Here is a 27,305-nt window from a genome sequence, read left to right as displayed (position 1 = left end):
GAGAGAAAGTAACTAACTTTACTTACTCTGCCTTACTTTAGTCAGAGTTGTCTGGGAAGACTCACTAAGGAGGTGATATTTATGCTGTCAGGACCTGAGTGACCAGAAATCACAGCCAGGGAAGGAGCATGACCCATGACTCTCAGAGACAATAACCAGGTAAAGGACCTGCAATGGGTCCCAGGCTGGCTTGTTCCAGGAGCAGAGAAAAGACAACAGGCTAGGACACAACACACACGGGGAAGTGCCACAAGGTATTTGGAATACATGGAGCTTCCAATACCCATTAGATACCCAAGAAGAGGTGTCAAACTGGTAAGTGCTTCTCAAACTTTAACAAACATATGAGTCCTGCAAGGATCTTGTTAAAAATGCAGATGGTGATGCAGTCAGTCTGGAGTGGAGCCCCAGATTCTGCTTTTCCCAAAAGCTCCCAGGTGATGACAACCCTGCTGGCCACGGAACACATTTGGATAAGGGAGCAGGGTGTAGGCAATTTTGCCTTTGTGAGTCTCTAGTTAAACACAATGGAGAGAAGAAGGAGACCAAACAATGAAAGAGGTGGTAGGACCTGGGACCAAGGATGTAGTAGGACCCAGGAGAGAGCAGGGCCACAGAAATCAAGAAGTGCTTCAAGTAGGAGGGAGTGTGTGGAACACAGAGGTGTAAAGGTAACATGAGGACCAGAAAGTGGACTTAGACTTAGCACATAACAGCCCCTGGAAAACTGTTATAGAGTAAGTTAACTTCCTTTTATTTTTAATTGAAGTATAGGTGATTTACAATATTGTTAGTTTCTGGCGTACAGCAAAGTGATTCAGTCATATGTATATATGTATATATCCATATTCTTTTTTTTCTATTCTTTCCCATTATAGGTTATTGTAAGACATTGAATATAGTTCCCTGTGCTATACAGTAAATCTTTGTTGCTTATTTATTTTACATATGGTAGTGTACATCTGTTAATCCCAAACTCCTAATTTATCTGCCCCTCCCCCCCCCCCCACCTTTCCCCTTTGGTAACCATAAGTTTGTTTTCTATGTCTGTGAGTCTATTTCTGTTTTGTAAATAAGTCCATCTGTACTATTTTTTTAGAGTACGTTAACCTCTAATGCTGCTCTGGGTGGGTTTCACACGTTACCCATTCTTCTCAAGCCCTCACTCCACCCCCAGCTGTAATGCTCGCAGATCTCACTTCCTACCTTCCTGAAAAATATAGAGACCAATTAGCAAGATGGACTACTTTCCCCTTAAAACCTACTCCTCGCACATTTGAAACTTTTTCTATTTCCATCCTTTCCCCCAGTTTCAGAGAACTTGGATACAGCTCCTTCCTGAGAGGTGTGAGCTCTTCTGCCTTCAATTCTCCCACCCTGTCTCACCAGGAAACGTGCTCCTACAGGGTCCTCTTTCCTCACCACTGCACGGATCCACTCAAGGTCACCCATACCCTTGGCTTGTGTATCCTAATGGTCTATTCCCCACGTAAGTGGTTAAGGGAGGGGCACATGATGATGTTCTGCCCAGTGAAACAGGAGAGGAAGTTTGGGATGGGGTGGGGGAAACGCTCTTCATTGATTAAAAACAGGCATTCCAGAAGAAAAAGCCTTCAGCAGAGGCTGAGCCCTGTGGGAAGGGTGAAGCCCAGAAGTGCTACAACCATCTTGCAACTCCGAGGAGCAGGAGCCTGAAGGTGCCAACAGGGAAATGGGCAGAAACTCTTATCTTGTAACATAATTGAGCCACGAAGCTAAATGATGGTGGAAAAGCAATATTTCTGAGATATCTGAGAAAACTGTTGCTGCTTAAGCCCATGGAGTTGAGGTTTTCTATTGCCTGCAGTTTAAAACAGCCTAACTGATGCTTCTACCAGAGCAGGAGATGACTTCCACTGGAGCTGCTCACAGGCAGGATGTAAATACAGTTTCTCAACCCTCTCTTTCTCTCCCTCCCTCTCTCCCCACCATCTCCTCCTCCTTCCATCCTGCATCCCTCCTCCCTGCCTTCGTCCCTAGCCCACCCGTTCCTCCCTAGCTCTATACCTCCAAAACTATTCTTTTTTAACTTTTAGACCTGCCCCACACAAGCATAAAACTATCTTCTAGTCCACAAAAGCACTTTGCAAATGGATATTCACAGCAATTCTTCACGTGACTATTTAATACAGATTTCTGGAGGGTTCCCAGGCCTTATTTTATCTCTCCTTTACTGCTGTGATAGGGATATTGCTGGCCTACGTATTCAATGCTAATTAACTTGTCACTTGCATGTCTGGAGTTCATGCACATATATAGAAATGAATAGCCATATAAGTGTAGCTAAAAGGGTATTTATTAAACGTTATAGTGATCAGAATAAATAGCATAAAAGGGCATTCTGAATTTTCTCAGCAAGTCATAGGCAGTTTCCATTTCTTTGCTTTACGAATTTCATGAATCCAGAATTTAGAAAATTTCTACTTTTTACAGTAGTCTTAAAGGGCAGATGTCATAAAAGGTTACTTCTATATGTATTTCATAATTGCTTTGCCATTCCTAAGCTTTTACCCAGGGCAAACCCTGGTGTGGGTTTATGTGTGGGTGGGTTGTTTGGGTAGGTCCTACAATGATTTCAAAGTTTCCTGGTTAGTGGAAATATAGCTTTGAAGGGATTTTGCCTATGGACTTCAGGCAGCTTTGCTGATTATGTGATTTTTTCCCCCAAAACCAGAAAAGAAACTCTCTTTAAGTTAGCAGAAGGGTTTAGATGGATTGGGTGGAGAAAGGATAACAGATATCTAAAACACAAACTTTCCCTGTGGTGCGTGTGATTAGGAATCTTCCAGGTGTTCTGGGATATGAACTGGTAGACTGATGTGTGTGCCATGTAAGTGTGTGCTAGGCTGCACCTGGGGTTCTCACGACTTGCTCTGCCTTTTGGAGAGTCCGTGGTTTTTATTTCTAAACAGCAAAGTTTTGTCCTTCACTGTTTCTATAAGCAGTTTGCATCAACTGATGCTTTTCCAAACATCTCAAAACTAAGAATTCCACAGTTGCATAAGAGAGGGGAAAAGTCAGTCTCCTCAGAAGATGGGTAGATACCCTGCTGTGCACACTAGGGCACGTGTCCCACTCCTGCCCCAGGGTGCAGTGTCATGTTCTTCCTAAAAAGAGACATGTAACAGATCCACAAAGAGCTGCAATTTTGCTTGCTCTCTGCACTGACCCTGCCCCAGCACTAACCCAAATGCAAAGAGTCATTCAGTTCTGATGACAAGCTCCTGCTCTGTCACCCATCACGACCTGAGCGTTAGCCTTACCCATAGGAACTCAGTTTTTGTCAATTTCCAATAGGCTTCCCTTGTGATCCTTTTCTTATGATTGTGTATCTTTAAAGTTAACGTAGTTATAATCAGTACTTCTCTTATTTTCTTGAATTTCTTTTTATTTCTGCGGTTTTGATGAATATTTAATAGAAAGCCCACAATGCTCACTTTCATATTTCAAATTCTATTCAAATTTATTCAAAGATAAGATCACTCAGTATCGTTGGAGAAGTCTACATAAATAATAAAACTGACGATTCAGATCCACATGGAATAATACTGTCCCCATATGATCTGCATAGGTTACAGAAATGTTTTTTTCTTAACATAGCCGTCCTGTGCCTCTTCTCAACTTTAATATATTAATTTTTGCTATTTCTGGTAATGCTATTACAAAGATAAAATTTCAGCCACTTCAACATTAAAAATAACCATAAAACCTCAACCCTCCCCAAACAGATGTGATTTAATCAAACTGAATCAATGGAAAAGTTTTTTTTTTTCATGAATTTTAATAACTGCCTTAATATTCTTAGGATCACAGTGACATTTCTTGGACAATTTGAAGTGAGCTGAAAATGATAAAAGTACATGTATCACTCTATTCTCATCACTGCAACTTAGACATCGGGATGAAGGTTGTACCTCTTATTTCTCAATAGCTGAGTAACACGCTCCTGGTTTTCACTACAGCTGATGAGAGGGAAAGCAAGGTAAACTGGATGCATGTGACAAACACGGAAGGTAATATGTTTCCAGGATGTGGCATTTTGTCACTGACCACAGCCTCTTGGAACAAGATAAAGCCACTGAAATAATTAACAGATGTTAGCATACTTGAAATATAAAAGTTCTATCGCTAAAAATTATGTAGGGTCAGATGGAGATTTGGCACTTGGTCCATAATTTAACTGACTTGGCAAATGGGAAGTTGAGATCCAGAGGCACATAACGTATAATACGGAGGCCACACACTTTGCACACCATGCAGGAGCTCATAAACTACTGATGATATGTACGCTGTGCTAAGCCAGCTTGATTAAGTATTAACACAGTTTTTGATACTTAGGGAAATCTGAAGTCAATTTTCACATCGACTAAATTAAAAAGTTATTTCTATAAGAGCAAAAGAGTAGACTTTTCTCCAAGTTCAAAGCATGTCTACAAATTTTATTATTTAGCTTCGGCTTGCAATTCACCTGATGACTGGTGTATCTTCCTGTCAATTTTGTAATCTATCCAGCCTACTCTTTTTCAAAGTATCTCTTTTTTTCCCCCACTCTTGTCTATTACTTCACATTTCAGAACAAGTTGGCAGTAATGATTTTCAGATGAGTATCTGTAGCTGAAATGGAGCTTCTCAGCCTTAACTCACAAATGCATTCAAGTCAAGCGTTGAATGAGGCTTGTGCTACTTTAGAGTTTGTAGTTTTATTCACAGCTTTGCAGATGAAGTCGCCAGCTTCCATCACTTTGTAAAGATTCACACCCTGGTGAGACAAAGATGACAGTGATACCAGGTGGGAAGGGGGGTTAAGGAGAAAGAAGACAAAACAGATTCTTTTAAATTGTATTAGTAGTTACTTAACCATTTAAAATTACTAAACAAAATGCTGTTCATTATTGATGGAGGGGGGCAGCATTTATCTCCATGAATTGTGTAGATTTAGATTTTTCTGCTTTATTAAAACATATCTTGAATCTGACCCTAGTATAAAACCATAGGCTAGCCACACCTGAATAACTCAGTGTAATTCATGCTGATACCTAAACTCTACAAAGGACAACAGTGGAACCAGAAAGACTCTACAAAATATCAGTGAAAGGCAATTAAAATGATAATCGTTTGGAGGAGTTCAAAGATAAGGACTTAGGGGGGGAAAAAACCCTCTTAGTATATCTTAGTATGTAAAGAAACAAACCTTATAAAGCTGTAAGAAATATAGGAAAGATGAATGTATAATTTTTAACCATGTTCAGAAACACTCTTACTGGCATGAAATTGAAGGAGGCAGTCCAATAAAATGAAGTAGTATTTAGTACACATCTGGAACTTGTTTGCCTGAGAGGTTGTACTGTCTGAAAGCATAAGTAGGATCAACAAAGGCTTTGGTAAATCCATGGATGACAGATCGACAGTTGGGTATGAAGGCCAAGTTCAAGGCAGGCTCGTCATCTTGGGCTTGGTGCAGCCAAAGATCACCATCATCGAGGTTTCCACCCTGCACCTGTGCTGTCACTGGGGGGAGGGGGGTGGAACGGGGGCACAGTGTTAGGTGGATTAACCAGAGATTTGCCCCATGTAGTATTTCGTAAGCTCCTATGTCCTCCCTCAACTCAGACTAGAAACAACAGGGACTTAAAATCAAACAGACTCAGGCTCCCTTGCTATTAAGGAGTAGTTTTTAAAATTTATGTAAGTTTGTCGTTTTCTTAAAACAGACAAGTATAAATACTCATTGGGGCTTTTCATACAAGTGATCAAAAAGAGATCATCATTTTAATATAGGTAGTTACTTCTCTCTAGAAACTTTTAGGGCACTGTTTTCTTTGTAGTTTACTTCTGTTTAAAAATCATCAAAAATATTTTGTAAAATGACAAGTAAGTAATTTTCACTGTTTCTTTTTATTATGAAGTTGTTTTTAGGGTACTAACATGTGCTTTGGTTTTGTCATGGTAATGGTTTTGGCTGGAGTATCTGTTAGGCACATTTTGGTTTTACATCCTTAATCTAGTAATACGTAAATTTTGTAAATAATAAGCTACATGTGTGTCTTTCATTTCTTAATTACATCTAACAAAAGATAATAAGATTTTAGTCACCAGCATTCTTCTTTGCTTTCCAGTAATTCCATTTATAGCAATTACACAGTGGGATTGGTTGGTATTGTACCAAAGGATTCTGGTTGGTATTGTACCAAAGGATTCTGTTTTGGCCTTCCTCTACTGTTTTATTTAATGAACAGATATCTTTATGAAATAATGTTGCATTTATTTTTAAATCATTTAGCACTTAAACCAGGTGCTTAAATATATCTCATGTACTATGATCCATTCTGGGGCTTCAAGAACTTCTCACAGAATATGGTTTCTGTCTTGAGGGTGCCTGTGGTCAAGCAGGCAATATGGAGCCCTAAACAGGAAATCCAGTACTTCCACTAAAGTCACTGAGAGAGAGAGATGCTCGGATGATCATGAGGGCAGAGCTGCAGGGTAGTCAACCCACTGAGGAAAAGAATATGGAAACAAATGGAGAGGAATGTGTCAGGGAAGGGTTCCAGGAAGGTAAATCCTGACCTGAGGCTTGTACGGACAGTATGAGTCCTTGAGAAGAAGTAAGAGGAATGAGGCACTGTCAGCAGAGAAGAGTACGAGACATCTGAAAAATACCATGGGATACATGGAAAGTAATGGGCAGAGGTGACTGGAAAAGGTATAAAAGGTATAGAACACAGCCTTGCTTTTCAGGAAATGGGAATCCACTGACGAGTACCCAAGCAGGAGCAAGTCATATTCATATTTGTATTTTAGATAAAATCTTTTATGGTAGCATGGAGGATGAGTTTAAAGGCAGTCTGAAGCTAGCAGACTAGTATGGAGGATGAATATCCAGGAAAGAGATAAGAACTTGTGCTGATGTAGCTACAGCAAGGATAGTAAGGAAGGAACAAACAACCAAAATATTTTAGAAGTTGAAGCAGTAGCTCTTGGTAGTTGAGTAAGCATGGGAGACATAGTGATACAGGTTGTACAGAGAATCTTGGCTTGTTGGCTGATGTCCAATGCAACAACTGTCCTTGAACTGTGAAATTCTTAGGAATGGAGACATGGCTTATTTGCATTTGGACCCGCATGGCCTGACACATATGAAGCAGAGTTCATATGTTGACTCAGCTGAGTTCAACCAAGTCATTTAAATCCTCAAGAAAGGATTTCTATGAATTGGGAGTTTGGGATCAGCAGATGCAAACTATTATATACCAGACGGATAAAACAACAAGGCCCTACTGTATAGCACAGGGAAATGTATTCAATATCCTGTGATAAACCATAATGGAAAAGAATATTAAAAAGAATATATATATATATATATATATATATATATATATATATATATATATATATATATAACTGAATCACTTTGCTGTACAGTAGAAATTGACACAACATTGCAGGTCAACTATACTTCAATAAAATAAATTTTAAGAAAAGAAAGGATTTCTACTTCTGTCATGGTCATACATTTCTAATGGAAATGACGGAAACAATCAGGCTACTTTGTAATAGCTATTTCTAACCAGAGAAGAGAGGTTCCTGGTGTTTAGTGCCAAGTGGTATCAGTCTTTCACTGAACATTATTGAGGTTCTCTAGGCAACAGTCACCTGTGAATCAGCTGTCATACTATATTTCTGCCTGCAGGGGGACCTAGACACAGAAAGAAGATGATTCTACAACCTCGTGGTAGGTTCAGAGGAAGACACAAAGGTAGCCTGGAAACACGGAGGAGAGGAACCCAGCAGTGTGGGCCTGGGGAATCAGCAGGGAGATGTTAGAAGGTGTGTTATTGAGGATGGTGGTGCCTCACTCTCCAGGTGAAATCAAGTATGGGCAGTAAGGCTATTCCAAGGGGTGGTGAAAGCAGGAGCAAGGGGTGGAGGTGAGAAACCGAATGCCACAGGGAGGGAGACTGCAGGCAAGCTGGCTGCTGCAGGAACATCACTCAGTAGAGTGAGGGAAGAGGAGAGAGAGGAGATATGGAGAGGACAATTCCATTCTGTAATCCAGGTGATGCTTTACATCTCAGAAAACATTTTGAACTTCTGATAATCTGTGAACAGTTGTTTGCCCTTTATCTTTTATCCTTAAAAAAAAAAATCTGCCTTAGAATGGTAGGCCATTTTAACAAGCATGTGGCAAAACAAGGTACTAATTTTGGTGGGTTATTATAGAGCATGTGACTTTTTCAGGTAGCACTTGTAAAGAGAATATTCTTGTTCACATGCTAAGTATTATTAAGCTCTGGTCCTCCACTGGCCATTTTAAAAGTGCCGTGGGCTCTCTTCCAGAAGCCCTACTTGTCACCATGAGAAAATCAAGATCTTAGTTTTCCTCCAAGGAAAACAAAACAGCAAAAACAATAATCATAATAGCAAAGACAGGCTCAAATACACAAAGCGTGTGAAATCAAACTGGATACTAGATGAAAAAGGACTTTGGAGGTCATGAAGCACCATAAAAATGTGAAATGGTAGCATTATTGGTGATCTAACTATAGCAATAAGTTACTTTATAAAGCCCCCCACAAGAATTTTTTATTGCATTTTCCCACTGTGCATTTTAGCAAAAGTGTAGTAAAACTTGACCTCAAAGTTGCTTCCCAAATCCAAGAAGCATTCCAATTTGAATCTGCAAGGAATGTATGAATAGTAAAATATGCTAAGTTAACTTACTGTCTTGACCCCCAGGCCATTAAGCATGTAGATCAAATCCTCAGTGGCTACGTTCCCAGAGGCACCTTTTGCATAAGGGCAACCACCTAATCCGGATACTGCAGAATCCACCACATTAATCCCCATCTGGAAAACAAACCCAAACACTCAAGGTTTGTCTCTTTATGGCATGTAAGTTGTTGCATTTCTATTTAACCTGTTCCAAAGAGCAAATAAGGAAAATCTGAACCATGATTCCAACCTATTCACTTACCGACCTGCTGCTAGAACAGTCCCCGAGGTGCTAATTTATTTTCTGACTAATCTCATCTTTTAGGCTAACAGACACTCTGCTAAGGATCTCGGGAATGAGAATAATCTTAGATCAAAATTGAAATGGTGTTTTCATTGATAACATAACAAAGGTAGGGGATGAAGATTGAAATAAGATAAATACACACATGGGGTGTATTTTCCAACCTAATTTTGAGCTTTAGTCTAAAAACCTTATATAATCAACATGAAAGATTTCCAACATCCTGACTCAAAATCAAGGTGCCTTAGAAGACAGACGGAGTGTGGTGGGGAGCTGTCCTTATGTTTGAACTTGTATTTTGTGGGCTCAACGTATTCACTCAATTCACCCAATCTTTACTGAGCCATTACTTTATTTTGTGCACAAAACCCTGCTGTTTTGGGAGAAGTGAAGAGACACTTAAGAGGCAGGACATCCACCATTAACAATTGTAGCAGCTCACATTTACTGGGTCCTCACTAAGTGCTGGATATTATTAGTAATACCTTATGATACTAACTCACAATTCCCACAAAAAACCAGGAGATACTCTTCCATCATCCCCAAATCACAGATGAAGAAACTCAAGTACAGAGGGATCACACAATTTGCCCAAGGTCACCTGTGTCTCCAGAGAATTCACACTCTGCTGTGATTTGTGGCCTCTGGAAACATGCAAGTTGGTTCATGTTATGAGTCTAGGGATATCCAAGGTGGAGATCTCTGTGGACTGGAAAAGTTGTGAAAGACATGAGCACAAAAGGGTCTGAAAGGGACCCTGGGTATCAGATTTGAATAACATAAGAAGAGAGGCAAGCAGAGCAGCCCTTTGTGGAAAGGGACAATTGGGAAATCAGAAGCCACCAACAGGCTAATCTGACTCTTCACTCCTGGACATTGAAGAAAAAGTAACACGACCTCAGCTAAAATGAGAAGTGCTGGGAAACAGAGCCCTTGGCCAATCTGCTAGAGTTTCTGATTCTGGAGGTCTGGGCTGGGCCCTGAGAATTTGAATTTTTAACAAGATCCCAGATGCTGTTCTCACTGCTGCTCTGGGGAATCACACTTTCTTTCTTTTTCCTTTACTTTTTTGATAAACTTTTTATTTTAGAATAGTTTTAGATTTTCAGAAAATTTGGGAAGAAAGTACACAGCATTTCCATACATTACACACAATTTCCCCTATTGTTCACATCTTACATCATTATGGTATATTTGTCACAACTAACGAACACATATAATATGTTATTATTAACTAAAGTTCACACATGATTCAGATTTCCTTAGTTTAGAAGCGAATGTCCTTTTCCTGTTCCAGGAACTCATCCGGGTACCACATTACATGTAGTTGTCTTGTCTCCTGCTGTGGCTGTGACACTTTCTCAGACGTTCTTTGTCCTCATTGACCTTGACAATTTTGAATTGTTACTTGTCATGTGTTTTGCACAATGTCTTTCAATGTGGGTATGTCTGATGTTTTCTCATGGTTAGACTGGAGTCCTGAAGTTTTGTGAGGAGAGCAACACAGGGGAAGTGCCATTCTTAACACATCATATCAAGGGTGCATACTATATGGTTTACAACTGGTGATGTTCACCTTTACCCCATGCCCCCTTGTCCATATGGTACTTTTGGGAAAAAAGTCACTATGTGCAGCTCACACCTAAGGAGTGGAGAATACCTACCTAAATTATTTAGAAATTTCCCGTATGAGAGATTTGTCTATTCCCCCATATTTATTTATTTCTTCAAACATTTGTTTATATCAGTAGAGACTCATGGGTATTTATTTAGTACTTTGGGTTGTAATCCAATATTCCCTTATATGTCTTGTCACTCACGTTGTTTGAGATTTAGCTGTTGGGAGCTCTTCAGGTGGCTCCTATCTCCTTTGACATGCCAAGGGGGCTGCACATATTTTTAATTGAAGTATAGTTGATTTACAATGTCGTGTTAATTTCTGCTGTACAGCAAAGTGATTCAGTTTCATATATATGTATATACATATAAATACACACACACACAGATATATATATACACATATATATACATATACACACACACACACACACACACACACACATTCTTTTTTATGTTCTTTTCCATTACGGTTCAAGGGGCTGCACAATTTTACAGTTCTGAATTTTCTCTGGTGAGACCTAGCATGTTTACCAAGGCTCCCAAGGGCAGAACCATAGTCCAAAAGCCATGGATGCCTTTGGGACTAATGCAAGTTTACAGATATAATTTGTTTGCTTCTGTACTTCCGTTTCTCCTCATTATACTCTTCAACATGGGAATGTGGCAATGGCTCTTCTTCCTTTATCACGACCTCTCTCAAAGCTTAATCATATTTGGGTGTTAATAACTGACCAGCTAAAGTACTTGTCCATTTAGGGCAGTCTACATTTGCGGTGAATCAAAATAGTAAGTTTAAAGAATTATGCTCTAGGAGTGAAATCTGTGGAATTGTCCAGTAGTTGGAAAACACAAAGGTTCAGACACTGAGCTCATCTCTGGAAGTCTGCCAGGACATCAGATAGGCAGAGGCATTCTTCACCTATAGGTTAAAATTTATCTATTCAGTAGAATTGAATCTATCACTCCAGGAGAAAGAGGTTTCAGTGGTTCTCAATCCCTGCCAATTATAATCACCCGGGGACCTTTTAAAACTAACAGCCAAGCTTCTCCCCAGAATCTTTGTCTGGGAATGGGGTCAGGCATTGGTATTTCTTTAAAGCTTCCCTCTGGTGATTCTCTTGTGTAATTAGTGTGGGAACCCCTGAGGTAAGTTTCTCATCCATCTCTGACTTTATCAACTGTGGGTATGAGTGAGCTTTCATTTAGAGATGCTCTGTACCCTGGGGCAGCAAAGAGTTAATCAGGATGGATCAACTTTTCAAGAAAACCTGTTTTTGAAAGAACACCCCAAAAAGTATGAGGTAGTGAATGTTAGCAGTACCAGCATGAGAGGTGAAAGATGGCTTCAGCCTACCATGAGGGCTTATGATTTGTGCCATTTTCTGTATGTGCATTAGACTTTGATAAACATCAATGACAAAAAGTAGGTGTTGTTGGAACTGAAGGTAAACAAAACTTAAACTGGTAGGAACATAACCTGGAACTTTTTTTCTGTTGAGCAATTAACTAGTAATTAGTCTTAATTGCCAATATCCATTATCCTAGAAATTCCTATCAAAAAAGTACTTCCTAGGAATATTTCACAAATTCTAAGTAAATAATTAGGTAAGAAATAAAAACAGATATATATGGGTGAGTGTATGTGTCACACATGAAACACACCCCTTATATATAGATTCATTACAGTGTGTTTTATATGAATAAAAATTTGAAAACTATTCAAATGTCTGTAATGGGGACTAATTTAAATTAATTAAGGTGTAGCTGTAAAATGGAATGATAAATGCTATGTAAATGCATAGTTAAGGGAAAGAAACATATTACAGGACATTATAATGGTATATGGAAACATAATCCCATCTTCTAAAAAAAAAAAGGTAGAATTTGGATGATATACCAAAATGCCAACAGCAGTGATCACTGGGTGGTGTGACTATAGGTAATTTATTTTATTTTAATTCTGTTTGTCTTTGTTTTCTAATGGCCCCACAATGAATGTAATTACATATATAATTAGAAAAAGAAAGTTTTCTGCAAACTGTAGCCTGTCGTAGAATGACAGTAAATAAATGAAAATGAGAATAAATAAACCTATGACTGAGTTTATTGACCAACAATTTATTTTGCAACTAACTGATCTTTCAGGGTGTAAGTGTGCAGGGCTAATCTGTGTGCATAATTTTGTAAAGGCAGACGCGATCTGGGTGAAAGCCTCCCTGGAAAATGGTCCTTCCCTCTTTCCTACCATCACATTCGCTCTGGAACAGATTATATTTCTTTGAGTCTTAGTCACAAATCAATTGAATCAATTCTAAGAGCAGTATGTGGATTTAAAATTTCAATAAGCAAATTTAAAGAGAGTTTATTAAAGTATACCTTAGCTGTGAATGAGAATATTAAGATATGTGTTCCTTTTAAAGTCTCTCTTCAAAAAAAAATCACAGTACTTTAAAAATAGAACTTTCTACATAATATCCTCTCAATTCTGTCCTCTATTAAATGTGCAATTCTGTTCCCCAGAAAAACATATCTTCTCAATGTATAGTGTTACCCATACATTAAGTTAGATGACTTTATTTTGGAACAAGCTGCTTTGGAAATTTCTAGTCATAGTCATCTAAGAAAATTTGATTTCACTGTGTATGTTTTCTTTACCTCGACTTCCCTATTCCATTAGAAACGGTACATAATATGATGTAAACAAGTCCTTAACAGAGCAGGAAGAAAAACATTTCTTCTCTGTTCTTTACGGTAAATAGAGGAAACATGTTTTTACTTTGCTACTGAAACCATAGTATTATAGAAAATGCATTGTTATAATATCCTCATGTATTTGATAATAGTAGATGGGTTGCATAGTTGATTTTATCATACAAGAGACTGCATTCAAAGATTATTCTTAGATATTTCCTTTCCCATGTCTCCAAATCGAAAACACTGCTTTTCAGATGGTCAGATTCCTGGCGTGTGTGTGTGTGTGTGTGTGTGTGTGTGTGTGTGTGTGTAAGCACACAAGCACAAATGGTTTTCTGCACCATACAGTATGTTGCAAAACAAAGCATTTGGGTTTTGTTTTGAAGGAAATATCTTCAGATCAATAACCACAAGATGGCGATGTAACACCAAAATCCACCAAGTTAAAGTCAAGCATTGAACTGCCACTGTGTTCCAACACAGAAACAGCAAATATGTAAGTAAATAGCTTTATATTATGCAAATAAATATTTTGTTACCTTTAAAATAAGGAAACTTTGACTAATGGTGTGTAGCACATCATCTGTGGTTCAATGTAGTCAGTATATTTTTTATTATTCTTCCTTTGACTTGAACATGTTTATTGAGCATGTTCTATGTGCCAGGGACTTGGAATACATACAAAGCTCTGTAGCTCATGGAGATTAGTGTTAGAAATTAATATTACTATACATTTTGTCTGTCACTGAGAAGTAGTTCACTATTGCCAAATGAGAAACGATTCTCTCTAGAACTCAGGGAGCTAATTCTCCCTAAAATGAAACAAATCCAGAACTCAAAGGGTGGAGGTGACTTTGGCGTCCACTTTCCTCAAAGCTCATGATCAAAGCTATTAACACAGTGACCCAGGTTATGAAAAGCCTGGTGAGTGCGGTTATGGGCTCCATCTGCTTGAGCTCCCAGACGTGTACTTGGACTTAAGGCTGAGGAAAATGGATAAAATATGAGTGACCACTTCTTCTGGAAAATTGCAAATTAGCTGTAGATATAGCACGAGCATTATCACTCTGTACTACAATTTCAGGTGAGCTATGAGGAGAGTCAACTTTGTTAATTTTGCATAGTGCTTAGATGCCCAGATCATGCTGATACAATAACTGAAAGTATCATCTCGACTTTTTCTCGTGCTGTAAGAACTTATTCTCCAAACAAAACTGAGAAATATGATAAGAGGAGACAAAGAAATCATTTTCCAAAATGTATAATCTTCCATATATGTCTGATTTCAAAATATTTAATGAAATCTACAATTTTAGGTATTGAAGTTAGTAAAGTATTAAGGAATCTATAGAAGAATTTTGGCAATGTTACTTTTTGAAATGCCATCTACTGTTTTTGCCAAAACCAAATTTTTCTTTAGAAATCTGTAATAATGTTACATTTGAATTAAAATAACAAGTAAATCTCTGACAGGGAAGTTACTCATTTTGGGATCTAAGTTACTCATGATGAAAAAGACAAATATTCATGTAGGATAAAATATTACAAATATACTCATTTTTCTAAAATTTTTCCCTTCAACTTGTTCCTCACAGCTAATATTCCCTCCAACAGAGGATTGTAATTATCCACATGTGATGCGTTACTTCTCCCCCAGCAGCCAGACCAGTGTCACTAGTGGGTCACAGCACTCTTTCCAGGGATCCCAGATCTTGCTCTGAGATGCTACTCACCCAGGACTCTAAAGAATTACCATATATTGAGTTTTGGTACCAACTACTGGCCATTCATGTGTACTGTGAACATACCATGCTTTGTAAACCACAGATAGTGAACCACTGGCATGCATGAATAAAGCCCAGTGTTTTCATACACTGAAGTTATACACCAAAATTGGTATGCAAATCATGATACCTTGCTGTTGGGGGTGAGTAAGCTAACGTAATGGATTACTAATGCTTTCATAGACCATCTCTCGTCTTTGAAAAGGGTTTCCTACACATTTCACTCCTCTCTGCCTCACCACACATAATGAGATAGATTATATTAGTACTTTCATGTAGTATATTTCAAACTGAGATAGAAATGGGAGTGTGTACATAGAAGGAAATAAGGAAATGGAAAAACATAAGGAAATTCTCAATTTCAGTAGACTGAGAAATAATAAATACTATTAGTGAACATTGATTGAAGGCTTATTGTATCACAGATACTGCACCACATACTTCACATATGAGAAAACTCCACAAAATCAAGGTAAGTGGGCAGTAATTCATGCTCATTTACTGATGAGGAAAGTGAGGCTTAGAGAAGGAAAGTGACGGTCCGTGCTTCACACAGTTAGTATGAGACAGAGTTTAACAGGAATAACATTTGCGTGCTACTGTTCAGTATTAATAGTTAACAGACTATGTGCTAATTAAATGCCAGCTGCATCACTAAACACTTTACACACCTGGTTGCATTTAATCCTTATAACAACTCCGGGGGGAAGGGTGTGAATTAGGAAGAGAGCCATTGACAAATCAAAAGACTTCATTTTCTGAAGACGTGATATGTATATACAATGGAATACTACTCAGCCATATAAAGAATGAAATAATGCCACTTGCAGCAACATGGATGGACCTACAGATTATCATACTAAGTGAAGTAAGTCAGAGAAAGACAAACATCATATGACATCACTTATATGTGGAATCTAAAAAATGATACAAATGAACTTATTTACAAAACAGAAACAGGCTCACAGACTTCAATAGCAAACTTATGGTTACCAAAGAGGAAAAGTGGTGGGGGGAAAAATTAGGAGTTTGGGATTAATATATACACACTACTATATATAAAATAGATAACCAACAAGGACCTACTGTATAGCACAGGGAACTCTACTCAATATTCTGTAATAACCTACATGGGAAAAGAATCTGAAAAAGAATGGATATATGTATATGTATAACTGAATCACTTTGCCATACACCTGAAACTAACACAATATTGTAAATCAAGTATACTCTAATTTAAAATAAAAATTAAATTAAAATTTTAAAAAGAGACTGAAAACAAACAAAAAAAAGACTCCATTTTCTCATCATACTTTCTTCAACTCTCTGAAAAAGTTTCTACACAACTCGACATTATCAAGAAATTGAGAAAGTAAAGGATTGTTGTCCCAATGGTTGCATTTCTAGGAAACTAGCCCAAGAAAATAGCCAGAAATGTTAATATAGACTTATGTTCAAGGATGAATATTCTTTGTATTATTATTTGTAACAGTGGGGAAAAAGCCCATAAATGAAATGTACAACAATAGGGAAATAGTTAATAAGTTATGTAAGACAGTTATGAGACAGTTAAATGGTTTTGAAGAATATATAATGGTATGGAAAAATGCTGATAAGAAAATGGAAGATAAAAGAGTAGGAGAGTAACTATATTTGGTATAACTCATTTGTATTTCCAGATTGTTAACAATTATCTGTAATAAATATATACCACTTGTAAATAGTACAAATGAGCCATATTAATAAATGTATACCCTTCTTTCTCAATCATTTCCTTCTTCTGCCAGGACAACACCCCAAAGTACACTGGCCGACTTCAGGCTCTATTTTCTCATTTCCGGGGTTCAATCCAAACCCTACAGATGACTCCTCTCAGAATCACCTCCTCTTTTCTGTTTGTGAGTGGATATCACTGGCTCCCATGGGTACTCCTTCAGTTACCATCCATGCTCTCTAATCTACTGGCACAAAATAAAATACAGATTTCTGTGCCTTACACCAAAATCTGAATTTTTTTCTTGTAAAGCCCAAGAATATGCAATTGTTTCAAACTCCAAGGTGACTTTTATGGATAATAAAGTTTGAAGATCTCTAACCTTTCAGTTTAGCCGTTCATCTGTAGCAGACAGTACTGGCTTTTCACCAAAAAATCAGTCACCTCTTCTTCCGGGACTCAGCTAGACAACATTACCTAACTGCCCTTCTGTGTAGGCGAGGCTGCATGACTGTGGGTTAGCCAATGGCATGAGAGCAAAGTGATGCAGGCCATTTCCAGAACAAGTCCTTTCAGAAACTACGTGTCTTCTTCCTTTTTAATAGTCAAATGCCCATGACAATGAGGCCTGAGGGAATAGTGTAGGCACAAAATGGAAAGAGCCAGGTCCCTGAGCGAACACCTGGAGGAAAGATGCCCGCTGCCAGAAACACGTGCAGTGGACCATCTAATGAGTGAGGAACAAACATCCCTGTGTTTGAGCCATTATTTATGTTGGGGGGTGGGTGCAAGGTCTGCTATATCAGTATAGCCAAGTAGAACTAATACACCAACTGATATGGTTGGATTAAAATCTGCTAGCTATTTTCTATATGTTCTATTTGTTCTATGTTTTGTTTTTCTTCTTTTTCTATCTTTTGTTAATTGAGCATTTTTTATGACCCTATTTTATCTCTTCCTTAATATTTCTACCTCTTTAAGTTGTTGAGTAGTTACCCTATGCTTTACAGTATAACTTAATACAATTAAATTAATATTATTTAATTAGTAATAGCCTACCTTCAAATATCTATGCCACATGGAGGGAAGGATCTTACAGTATTACATACAATATATTCTCAATTCCTTCCACCCATCCCTGGTGTTACTGTTTCCCTACCTTTTACTTTTGCATGTGTAAACTCACAATACCTTGCTACTTTTTTTCCTTTTGACAGTCGGTTCTCTCTTAGAGCAATTAAAAATAAGAAAAAAGTAATTTCATCTTGATTTATTTCATATCTGAGTTCTCTGAAGGAACTTGTCTAGAAAAGAAGAGCAGAGATTCAAATCCTGGCATTTAGTGAACACTCACTTTTTGGAATTAGGAGAAGGGAGATGAATTAGTGCAGGGGGAAGTTCAGTGTCAGAGGACAGGGTAGAAATTTCCCTAAATATACCACAGTGATGAATGCTGAAGGTAGTTAAAGAAAATGAGACCAGAGAAAATTTATTGGATTCATGCCATTGACAGTCTGAAATGGGTCGTTTCAGTTCAGAGATAGAACAGGAGTGAGGTGGCAATAGATTCAAAAACAAACAGAGAACCTACAGCCTTGTGCTTTCAAGATCAGTTTCAGGAGACAGACTTCTGCTTGAACCTGCTCTGCCACCTGTTAGCTGTGTGATCTGGAGGATGTTACTTTACCTCTCTGTTCCCCCAGCTGTAAAATGAATTTAATAGAACAGATTCACGGGCTTGTTCAGGATACAATGTGATGTTCCATGGAAAGCGCATATCCCATAGCTTGGTACATAACATGTGAGAAGTCTTGGCTTTCACAAGTATATGACAAGGATATAGAGGCAGACGGAGGATGTGTGTGTGACAAATGAAGAAGAGAGTTGGGGCAGGTTTCAGTGTGGGAGTATGCAAATGGAGAGACAGGTGAGTTGGCAGCCATGAAGGATAGGGTTCACTGAATGGGGGTAAAGAATGAGGCTGCACTAGAGGAGAAAATTAACCAAAAAAGCCTTAGGGAGGTAGGGATGAGTTTGAGGTTAGGGCAGAAACATAGAGCTGAGCCTGGAAATTAATAGATAAAACTGTGCCATGAGGTAGGGCAAAAAGAGAGGACAGACAGAGTGACAGAAACTCTTAAAGGAACAGTGACCCCAAAGCTTCCAAGGAAAATCAACAGTCAATCTTCTCAGAAACACAATAACTGAGTTCATCGGCTGAGAGCCCTGGAAAAAGTTGACCATCTCATTCCAGCTCCTCTTAGACCCAGCCTTACCCCGCTCCCATGATGCTTTCAAGGTGTGCAGAAAAAGTGATGAATGGAGACAATGGTAACAAAGTGAGGGGGAAGAAAATGGGACACAGATGGATAACTAGCACTGTGTAAACATTAAAGATTTTGCATCTATAAAGGTAGAAGTCACCATGTATTTTAGTCAAAATCCCTTATATGATTAATTGATTAGTGGATTGATTCTGGTTTAAAGGGAAGGAGCTAAGCCCCAGAGCTCTTAGGGGGTTCCCCAAAGTCGCAAAGGTCTTTGGCGGTAGAGACGGGTCTAGAATTCAGGTCTTCATGCTTCTGGAGTTGCACTGGTAGGAGATAAATAATTTCCAGTTCCAAAATGGATGTTAGTGGGAGGCCTGCCTAATATTGTGAAAATATAGCTAAATGTTCAGGAAAGAAAAAAGAACGTTAAGAGAGAAAAAAAAAAAAAAAAGAAAGAATTGAAAACACAGTGGTGCTGATGAAGAACTAACAGTGTTATCAATACTCACAAACCAGGCAGGGCTTGTGATAATGGAAAGATTACACCTTTTTTTTTTTTTTTTTTTTTTTTTTTAAGTCAAAGCAGCAAGCAATATACATTAGCATCATGAGGTCAAGAACTTCACGCTACCTCACTCCATGATACCCTCAGTATATGGCATAATACCTAGAACAGAACAAGTTACTATTCAAATGTTTTTGAAAGTGTAATTGAACAAATTCAAATATTTTGAAGAACAATTGCAGGATCAAGGCCTGAGTGCAAGTCTGACTATACATGGTGTGAACTGAACTTGATCCAATCCAACTGGAGACACAAAACGATGTTCTGAGCATAGCAAAATCAATGAGCCATGTCAGTGGATCACTACCTACTTTGCTCCCTAAACCTTCTTCTCTTGGAAATGCCATAAAGATAAGTTTATGGCACCTGCTTGTTTGTTTGCTCAGTGACTCTTTGTTAATCTTGGCGGCAGCTGTTGGAACCAGAATTGAGTCAGTCACAGGCTCCTCCCCCAGAATGTGGCGCAGAGACAAAGACAGGCTTTATCTTTCTAAGAGGTGAGAGGTACAGCGCATGAGCTATGGACAAGCAATTTTTTCCATGGGCGACGAGCAGCAGAGTAATTTGGTCTGTAGGAGGGGGTGGAATAAGACATTTGAATTAGAGAAATGCCACCTGAATTCCAGACAGCTTTTTGGTCCTTCCTGAGATCCAGCTTCATTTCCTCCCCACCTTTGTTTTTTTGTTTTTGTTTTTTTTTGTGTGTGTGTGTATATAGTCATCTTTATTAAGACATCTAGATTCTCATGGACATCTCCTTTTCTCTCATTAGAAAATCCACGGTTTATTTGAGAATGGTAAAAAGGGACAATATCTTAGTGTCATTATGACAAGTTTTCACCTCATAGGAAACCTGAAAGGGGCTCTGGGCCTCCCACGTCACCAGACTGCCTTAACAGACCTGCCCACACTCAAGTATCTTCTGGAATTCCTTATAAATTTCAATGGGCACCCGGGCAACAGAACATTCTATTACTCTGCTGGTTTTTAAGGTGCAGGTCCAGGGTTAAATATTGTGTCCAAACTTAACATTTATAAATTGTCCAGGCTTATTTTCCAAAAATAGTGTATTACTCACTTTACCAATCTCCGTGCCAAATAAAGGACCCCAAAGCATTAAATGATAACCTCAAAGAAGTTCGGTGAGCCTCCTCTGCTCTCCCCAAATCAAGTTATTTGGAATCCCAAGCAAATGCTAGTACCACAAACACAAGGCAGCAGTCTTTCCCAAAAAGCCCCACCTTTGTTTTTGAAATAAAATTTAATGAGAGCTGTGCCAAGTAAACCATGTAGTAATCCAAGGAAGTACATACTATTATTATCATCCTCATTTTATATGTGAGAAACTTGAGCCACAGAATGTTTACTATGACCACGCATAGTGACACATATTGGCTAAGTGGTGAGAGCTGAGATTCAGAATCAAGTGGGAAGGCTTCCAAATCTCTGCTCTTTGCTTGTCTTGTTCCTTTAAGAGGTTTTCATGACACACCCCCATATCCTCATAATACAGTCTCTTTTTTGCTTAAGGTAGCTTGAGTTGGCCACTGTTGCTTGGAAACAAAAGAGTAGTAACTAACACATCATTAAGTTAATGACCTGGCAGACAAGATATTCATAAACACAAAGAACTACAATGCAAAGTAGAGTATGGTAGCTATTATGAAAATTATAAACGAAGCTGTTAAGACACATCAGTGAGATGGTTTCTATATTTTATCATGAAGCAAGGATGGGTGGGGTATGGTGAAAAGTTTGATGACTAGTTTGGCTCTGAATTGGGCCTTGAAGGATGTTGACAAGTGGGGGATGGAGAGGGAAGGGATATTCTATAGGGAGGGAACAGCTTGAGAAAATACAAGCTTGAGAAAATACACAGATGATGAATAGGCCAAGGGTACACCGAGATTTTAATGAGACTTTTATTGTAGGGAGTGTTGGGGTGTGGATGGAGTACAGCTCCTAATCATGAGAGGCCTTGGATGCCTTTCTATACGAGCTGAACTTTATTCTCTAGAAAATAAAGACCTACTTAAAGTTTATGAATAATCGTGCCATCATCAGCGTTTTGTTTCAAGCAGATTTCGGTAGCAAGGGAGCAATAACTGAGAAGGATAAAAGGTTGAGAAATATCTAAGTAGAAATATTAGTCAGAAAATTAGTGCAATGCATCCAGTCAATGGTGGTGAGTATTTAAAGTGAAGCAAAAGTTAAAAAAAAAAAAAGGTTTTTTTATTAAGGAATAAATTTGAGATAAGTTTATGAGATAAAATGGTGTCTAAATAAATGAAGACTAATGGTAGATAACATACTAAGTAAAGTAAGTCAGAGAAAGACAAATATCATATGATATCACTTATATGTGGAATCTAAAAAGATGATACAAATAAACTCATTTACAAAACAGAAACAGACCCACAGACATAGAAAACAAACTACGGTTACCAAAGGGGAAAGAGGGGGATAAATTAGGAGTTTGGGATTAGCAGATACACACGACTATATATAAAATAAACAACAAGGACCTACTGTACAGCACAGGGAACTCTACTAAATATTTTGTAATACCATATAAGGGAAAAGAATCTGAAAAAAATATATATATATTCAGTTACATATATATATATGCATATATATATATATGTATATATATATACATGCATATATATATATGTATATACATATTTATGAGGTGTCATTAACAGAAGCCCTGTGATTTCTAGCTTAACAACTAAGTGGAGGGTGCTCCATGAATGGGAATCACCAACTCTAGCGGAAGGTAGAAGCTGCTTTCTTGAAAATCATCATAGATAGAGAAAACTGGATATTTAATACATAATGTTTCTTAAAGCCTTCATGATTGTTCAAAACTAACTTTAATACCTTTTTAAATCTTTCATTACATACCCATTTCCACTTGCTTGTGTGCTTTGGGGATGATCTCATGGTTTGGTAATGCTCAAACTCATGTTTCAATATTCTTATAACTCAAAGTATTGGTCTCCATGGGGCAGTAAAATAATTTTAAAAGATATAACTATGTGCTTCCCGGGTCCCTGAGAAGAGTCCAAGGCTCCTCCTCTCTGCAGAGTACCAGGGATGTGGTTGTGGGTAATGTGTGACAGAAATCCCAGGCACATTTAGAGGAGCCCCAGAACAGAAGGGACTGGTTCTGCTTCCAAAAGGGTGGGCTGGAGGGGGATTACAAGACTCAAAAATCTCCCACCCAGTTATGGGATGCCATGGCAGCAAAGGCTAAGTGAAGTGCTTGGCGAGTGGGACTCAAGGCAGCTGGAAAGGCAATAGGGCACTCACGCCTGGCATAGAAAGCATACAACAATTTCTCATTTCCCCCGGTGGGGCTGAGAGATCACTGGTGGGCAGGAAGGAACTAGGATCATGACCAGGAAGGTTCAGAGAATAGGCCAACATCCACAGACCATGGTCACAGTACCATCACAAGGACAAAGGATGAACAGGCTAGAGAACTCCATCTTAGGGCAACAAGGGAGGACTAAGATACCATCAGACCAGGTGACCCTTGCCCCATGGCAGGATGATACTTCAGCTTCCATCAAACTTAGCTCTCCTGTAGGAACGAGAGGAAAAGGTGTGCAGGAGAAACTTGAGACACTATTTTAAATAAGAAATGACTGAGCTGATTAACAGTAAGCTGATGAATGTATTCAGCCATGTATTAGGAGATATTCATTTGGGGGCATTTAAATGGACAGATTCATTAAACTGGACATTGTCATATATTTACATGGATAATAGGGTTTAAAATATTTTATAATATTACATCACTGAGTATTACCACTCACGTCTTTATTGTTCATTTTCAATAGTTCAAGTTCAACTTGATTTCTAAATGAGTTACCAAGGATCTTGCTTACGCTAGAGCCACCATGATCAAAATATCTCACAAGATAGTTATGGTAACAATGGTATTAATTTTTCTAAGCAGTGAATACAACTTGAAAGAAGAGAAGAAGCTGAGTACACATGAAATCAAGAATGGATTTCTCCCCAGTTAAAGCCAGTTATTCAAAAGGTTGAGAAAATAAAAGTAGGTATAATTACAGTTAAATATATAGGAGATGAAGGAGGTTTGGAGCCAACCAACATATCTGGAAAACATGATACAACCAGTGTTTGAGGCATTTGTTAGTATTTATCTTGGGTAAAAATTCAGAGGTAGATGACGGTTAGAGTTATGTAGTTCAAGATCATTACATGGGCAAAAAAACAGACATATTCTGTATAATTCTAGAGGAAAATAGGCAGAGGTAGATTTTGGTTGATTATGAGAAATAACTCTTTAGCCTTTCAAAGCTCCCCAAACTTAAATGAGCTCACTCTCAAAAAAAATGATCTCCCTGCCACTGAAGGTATAAAAAGACCATCTAAAGGTTGTAGAAGGAATCCCTTCTATGGTGACTGAAGCTTATTGACTTTGATTGTTCCTAGGGTTTTATCCAATCCCAAGTCTTTCTTCAAATGCATGTTTAATGTAGCTTGTTCAATAACATCTAATTCTGTCATACAGCTATAAACATAGCCAAATAAAAATAAAATTAAGGGCTTCTGCTATTGTAGTTGAGACAACACATCACTGCTGTAGGTCCATTCCTTGGAACATATGACAGGAAAATTCTAAGCAAGACAGTGACTTCTTGGGAAGGCCACATGCCATAAGCCTCCAGATGGCATCCAACTGGGATGTCCAGTGCTAATAGCCAAGAAAAAGTCATATAAAACACAGTTTTAAAAGAAAAACACTTGTTGAAGATTCTCCTTAAAGGTGCCAAACCCACACATACTTGGTATTTGTGGCCAGGCTGCCAAATACCATAGACATATAAAAGCTTCCACATGACCTGTAACATATTTTAGGATTTTTTTAACTTTAATACTTCTAAGCACCTAAAATTCAATGCCACCCTTCATTAAGAATGAAAGTAGAAAAGCAGATGGAAATCTTGAGATCTGAGTCCAATTCAAAAGTTATTTCCCTCACTGGCAAGATAACATTCAGAGAAAAAAAAAATCACTTATGAGATATGCAGGAAAATATACCAAATATCAATCATGAAAAAAAAAAAAAAAAACAGATTGGCCAAATATCTTCTCTGGGCAAGAATACAAGTTAGGCTTCTCAGCTTTCCCAACAGAATAAGAAAGGTGCCATCTGCACCTCTGTTCTCCAAAGGACACAGCCTTGTGACAGTCAAGCTGTTTGCTCCCAGAGGTCTTACTTGTCCGTCCCTGTTGTGCATCTTATCACAGGGGACTGATCCCTTCAGGTTGCATCCCCAAGCTCCCATGTCTGCTGGACTCCTGCTGGGTTCAAACAGAAAGCTCCACTGGATGGAGAAGAATAGCGCCCCTTCTCTGACTGCTTCAGGTGTTACCTCTGTGGCTCCAAAGGCCCCTGATGACCATGGTTCCAACTCCCTCCTGGTGACTCTGGATGATGAGCTCCAGTAACACTGTCCTCTTCCTTTGTCCATCCATCCTGGGAGCCTCAGTGCGGTGCCAGTGGTGGTCCCCTTGCTGTTGCTAATCTCAGGAGTGCTTCCTTAGAAGTGAGGCACCCAGGGAGCAAGATTTTAGGAGACATTTACTCTCAGGGTTGGGCAGAACAAAGTCAGCACCTGAACATGAATGCCTCCTAAATTTTGTATCCTAGGTGCCTGGCTTGCCCTGCCCTAATCCAGGCCCTGCTTATCTCCGGGGTACCTCACTGCTGTTCAATTGTAGCATTCTCCCATTGCCCGTATAACCAATTCTCTATATTCCATTGCTTATATGTAGCCAGCTTTCTGGCTGGACCTTGACAAATTCTGGCATCCCTTTCATGGAGTTTAATCATGAATTTGCTTCTACCTAGCTTTTGTCAGAGGCATACTGAGAGAATATTAAGACACCTTAAGAAATAGACGTCCATCCTTTCCTAAGTATTTCAGTTCTATCTTTATGTCAATCTAGTTCACCAGAAAGACAGATACCTGGATCTCATTAGCTCAGACTGCTGCAGAGATAGCTTCCCTGAATCCCATTTTAAGGTTATTCTCTTGTCTTTTATTGACATTCAGTATAAAACATTAAAAAAAATAGATGTCTTTCCCCACATTTATTCTAAAAACACCTGCTGAAGATATTGTCCCCTAATTTTACTATATTGTATCATGTATTAATCAGGGTGACTAGGTTGAAATATTTGAGGGAAAAAAAGAGGGAACATTTTTGGGTTCATTTAAGTGGAAAGAGTTTGGTGGAGCTGATCTTGGGAAAAACTAGACCAAGGACTCCAACACTATTTTTCTTCCTTCCTCTCTCCCCTTCCCTTTCCTTCCTTCCCTTCCCTTCCCTTCCCTTTTCTTTCCCCTTTCTCTCTCCTTCTCCTTCTTTCTCTCTGTATCTCTCTGTCCCTATCTCTGTCTCTCTCCTCACCCCTCATTTCTTTTCTCACTGTGTTGGCTATATTCTTTCATGTCTACTATGCCAAAAGTTACAGGGTCTAATATAAGAAAAGTGAGCACTTTTTCATGAGCTCCAGCCAGAAAATTCTTGGGAAAGGAAAATTTACTGACCTTCCTTGAGTCACATTTCCATCCCTGGACCAGTTACTGAAGCTGGTGCACACCCAGGAGGGGAGGAGGGTGTGGGTGGAAATGCTGTGATTTCTAGGCCCTCCCAAAGAACCCCGTGGTTGGAGTGATGAGGGGATAGTTTCCTAGACAAAGGGAGATGTGGTTGTGAGCAGACCAAATAATAAATAGTCTCTAGATACCTTTTTTTAGAAGCCATTCAACATCTTCCATTTAAAGTTCAATACCATAAGAAGTTTAATGAGTGTTAAGCTCTCATGCATCTCTTTTTGTCTTTGTTTTCAGGGGATTTAAAACATGATTTAATGCTTGGTAGTGACAACCGCTCACTCTATCACTGAACAGATATTTACTGAGTTCCTACATTTTTCTGGGTGCCAGGTATACAGTAATGGAAAATAACACCTACAAAATCTGGGCTCTCGTGGAGCCAGCTGTGTGGTGGAGAAGGAAACCACCTGTGATGGTCAAACAACAAGAAGAATGCAGGAAAGCAAGGGCAGAGATGCTCGTTTCAGTCATTCTTTCCACGAACACTGTTCTGCTAAGAGGTATTTGAACTGAAACCTGCATGAAGCAGGAAAGTGAACTAAGAATTTATTGGAAATAATAGTGTTATAGTGTTATAGTGTTTAATGAAAAATAAACAAGGTCGGAACAGATGTCTTGAACAGGGAGGTTGCTGGGTATGTTTAGAGAGTAGGAGGGGACCATTAGGACTAGAATAGAGGGACCCAGGGAGGCAACGTGAAAACATAACAGCAGACACGTGGCAGGGCCAGATGGTGTGGACTGATCTTCCATCTGGTCAGTATAATCAGTGTGTCCGTTTGGAGCCCCATCAGCATTTTTTCAATGATAGGAATAGAATAGAAAATATCTTTGTGCATTGAACTTTCTTATCTCAAAACACTCGGCTGTTTGACAGGCCACAATGTGTTGAATTAATAAACCACAACTGACAAGGGAGCATGTTCTGAGCCAAAGCT

General features: G+C 38.7%; 1 protein-coding gene across 3 annotated transcripts in view; it reads right to left on the bottom strand.

Annotated features, from left to right (window-relative positions):
* Positions 1–623: 623 nt before the first annotated feature.
* The window catches only part of HMGCLL1 (3-hydroxy-3-methylglutaryl-CoA lyase like 1), a 143,269-nt gene continuing 116,587 nt past the window's right edge, over positions 624–27,305 (bottom strand). For all 3 annotated transcript variants that reach the window (XM_082347218.1, XM_082347217.1, XM_082347219.1), the window contains 2 exons: positions 8,761–8,886; positions 624–4,798 (listed from right to left, as the gene is read on the bottom strand). In XM_082347218.1, coding sequence (XP_082203344.1) covers positions 4,697–4,798; positions 8,761–8,886 — 228 coding nt within the window. In that variant the 3' untranslated portion in view covers positions 624–4,696. The remainder of the gene's footprint in view (positions 4,799–8,760; positions 8,887–27,305) is intronic.

Source organism: Balaenoptera borealis (assembly GCF_965194805.1).
Source record: "Balaenoptera borealis genome assembly, chromosome: 12".
In the NCBI taxonomy this organism is placed as follows: Eukaryota; Metazoa; Chordata; class Mammalia; order Artiodactyla; family Balaenopteridae; genus Balaenoptera; species Balaenoptera borealis.
Note: the sequence above shows the minus strand (reverse complement) of the source record. Positions and strands in the feature narration are given on the sequence as shown.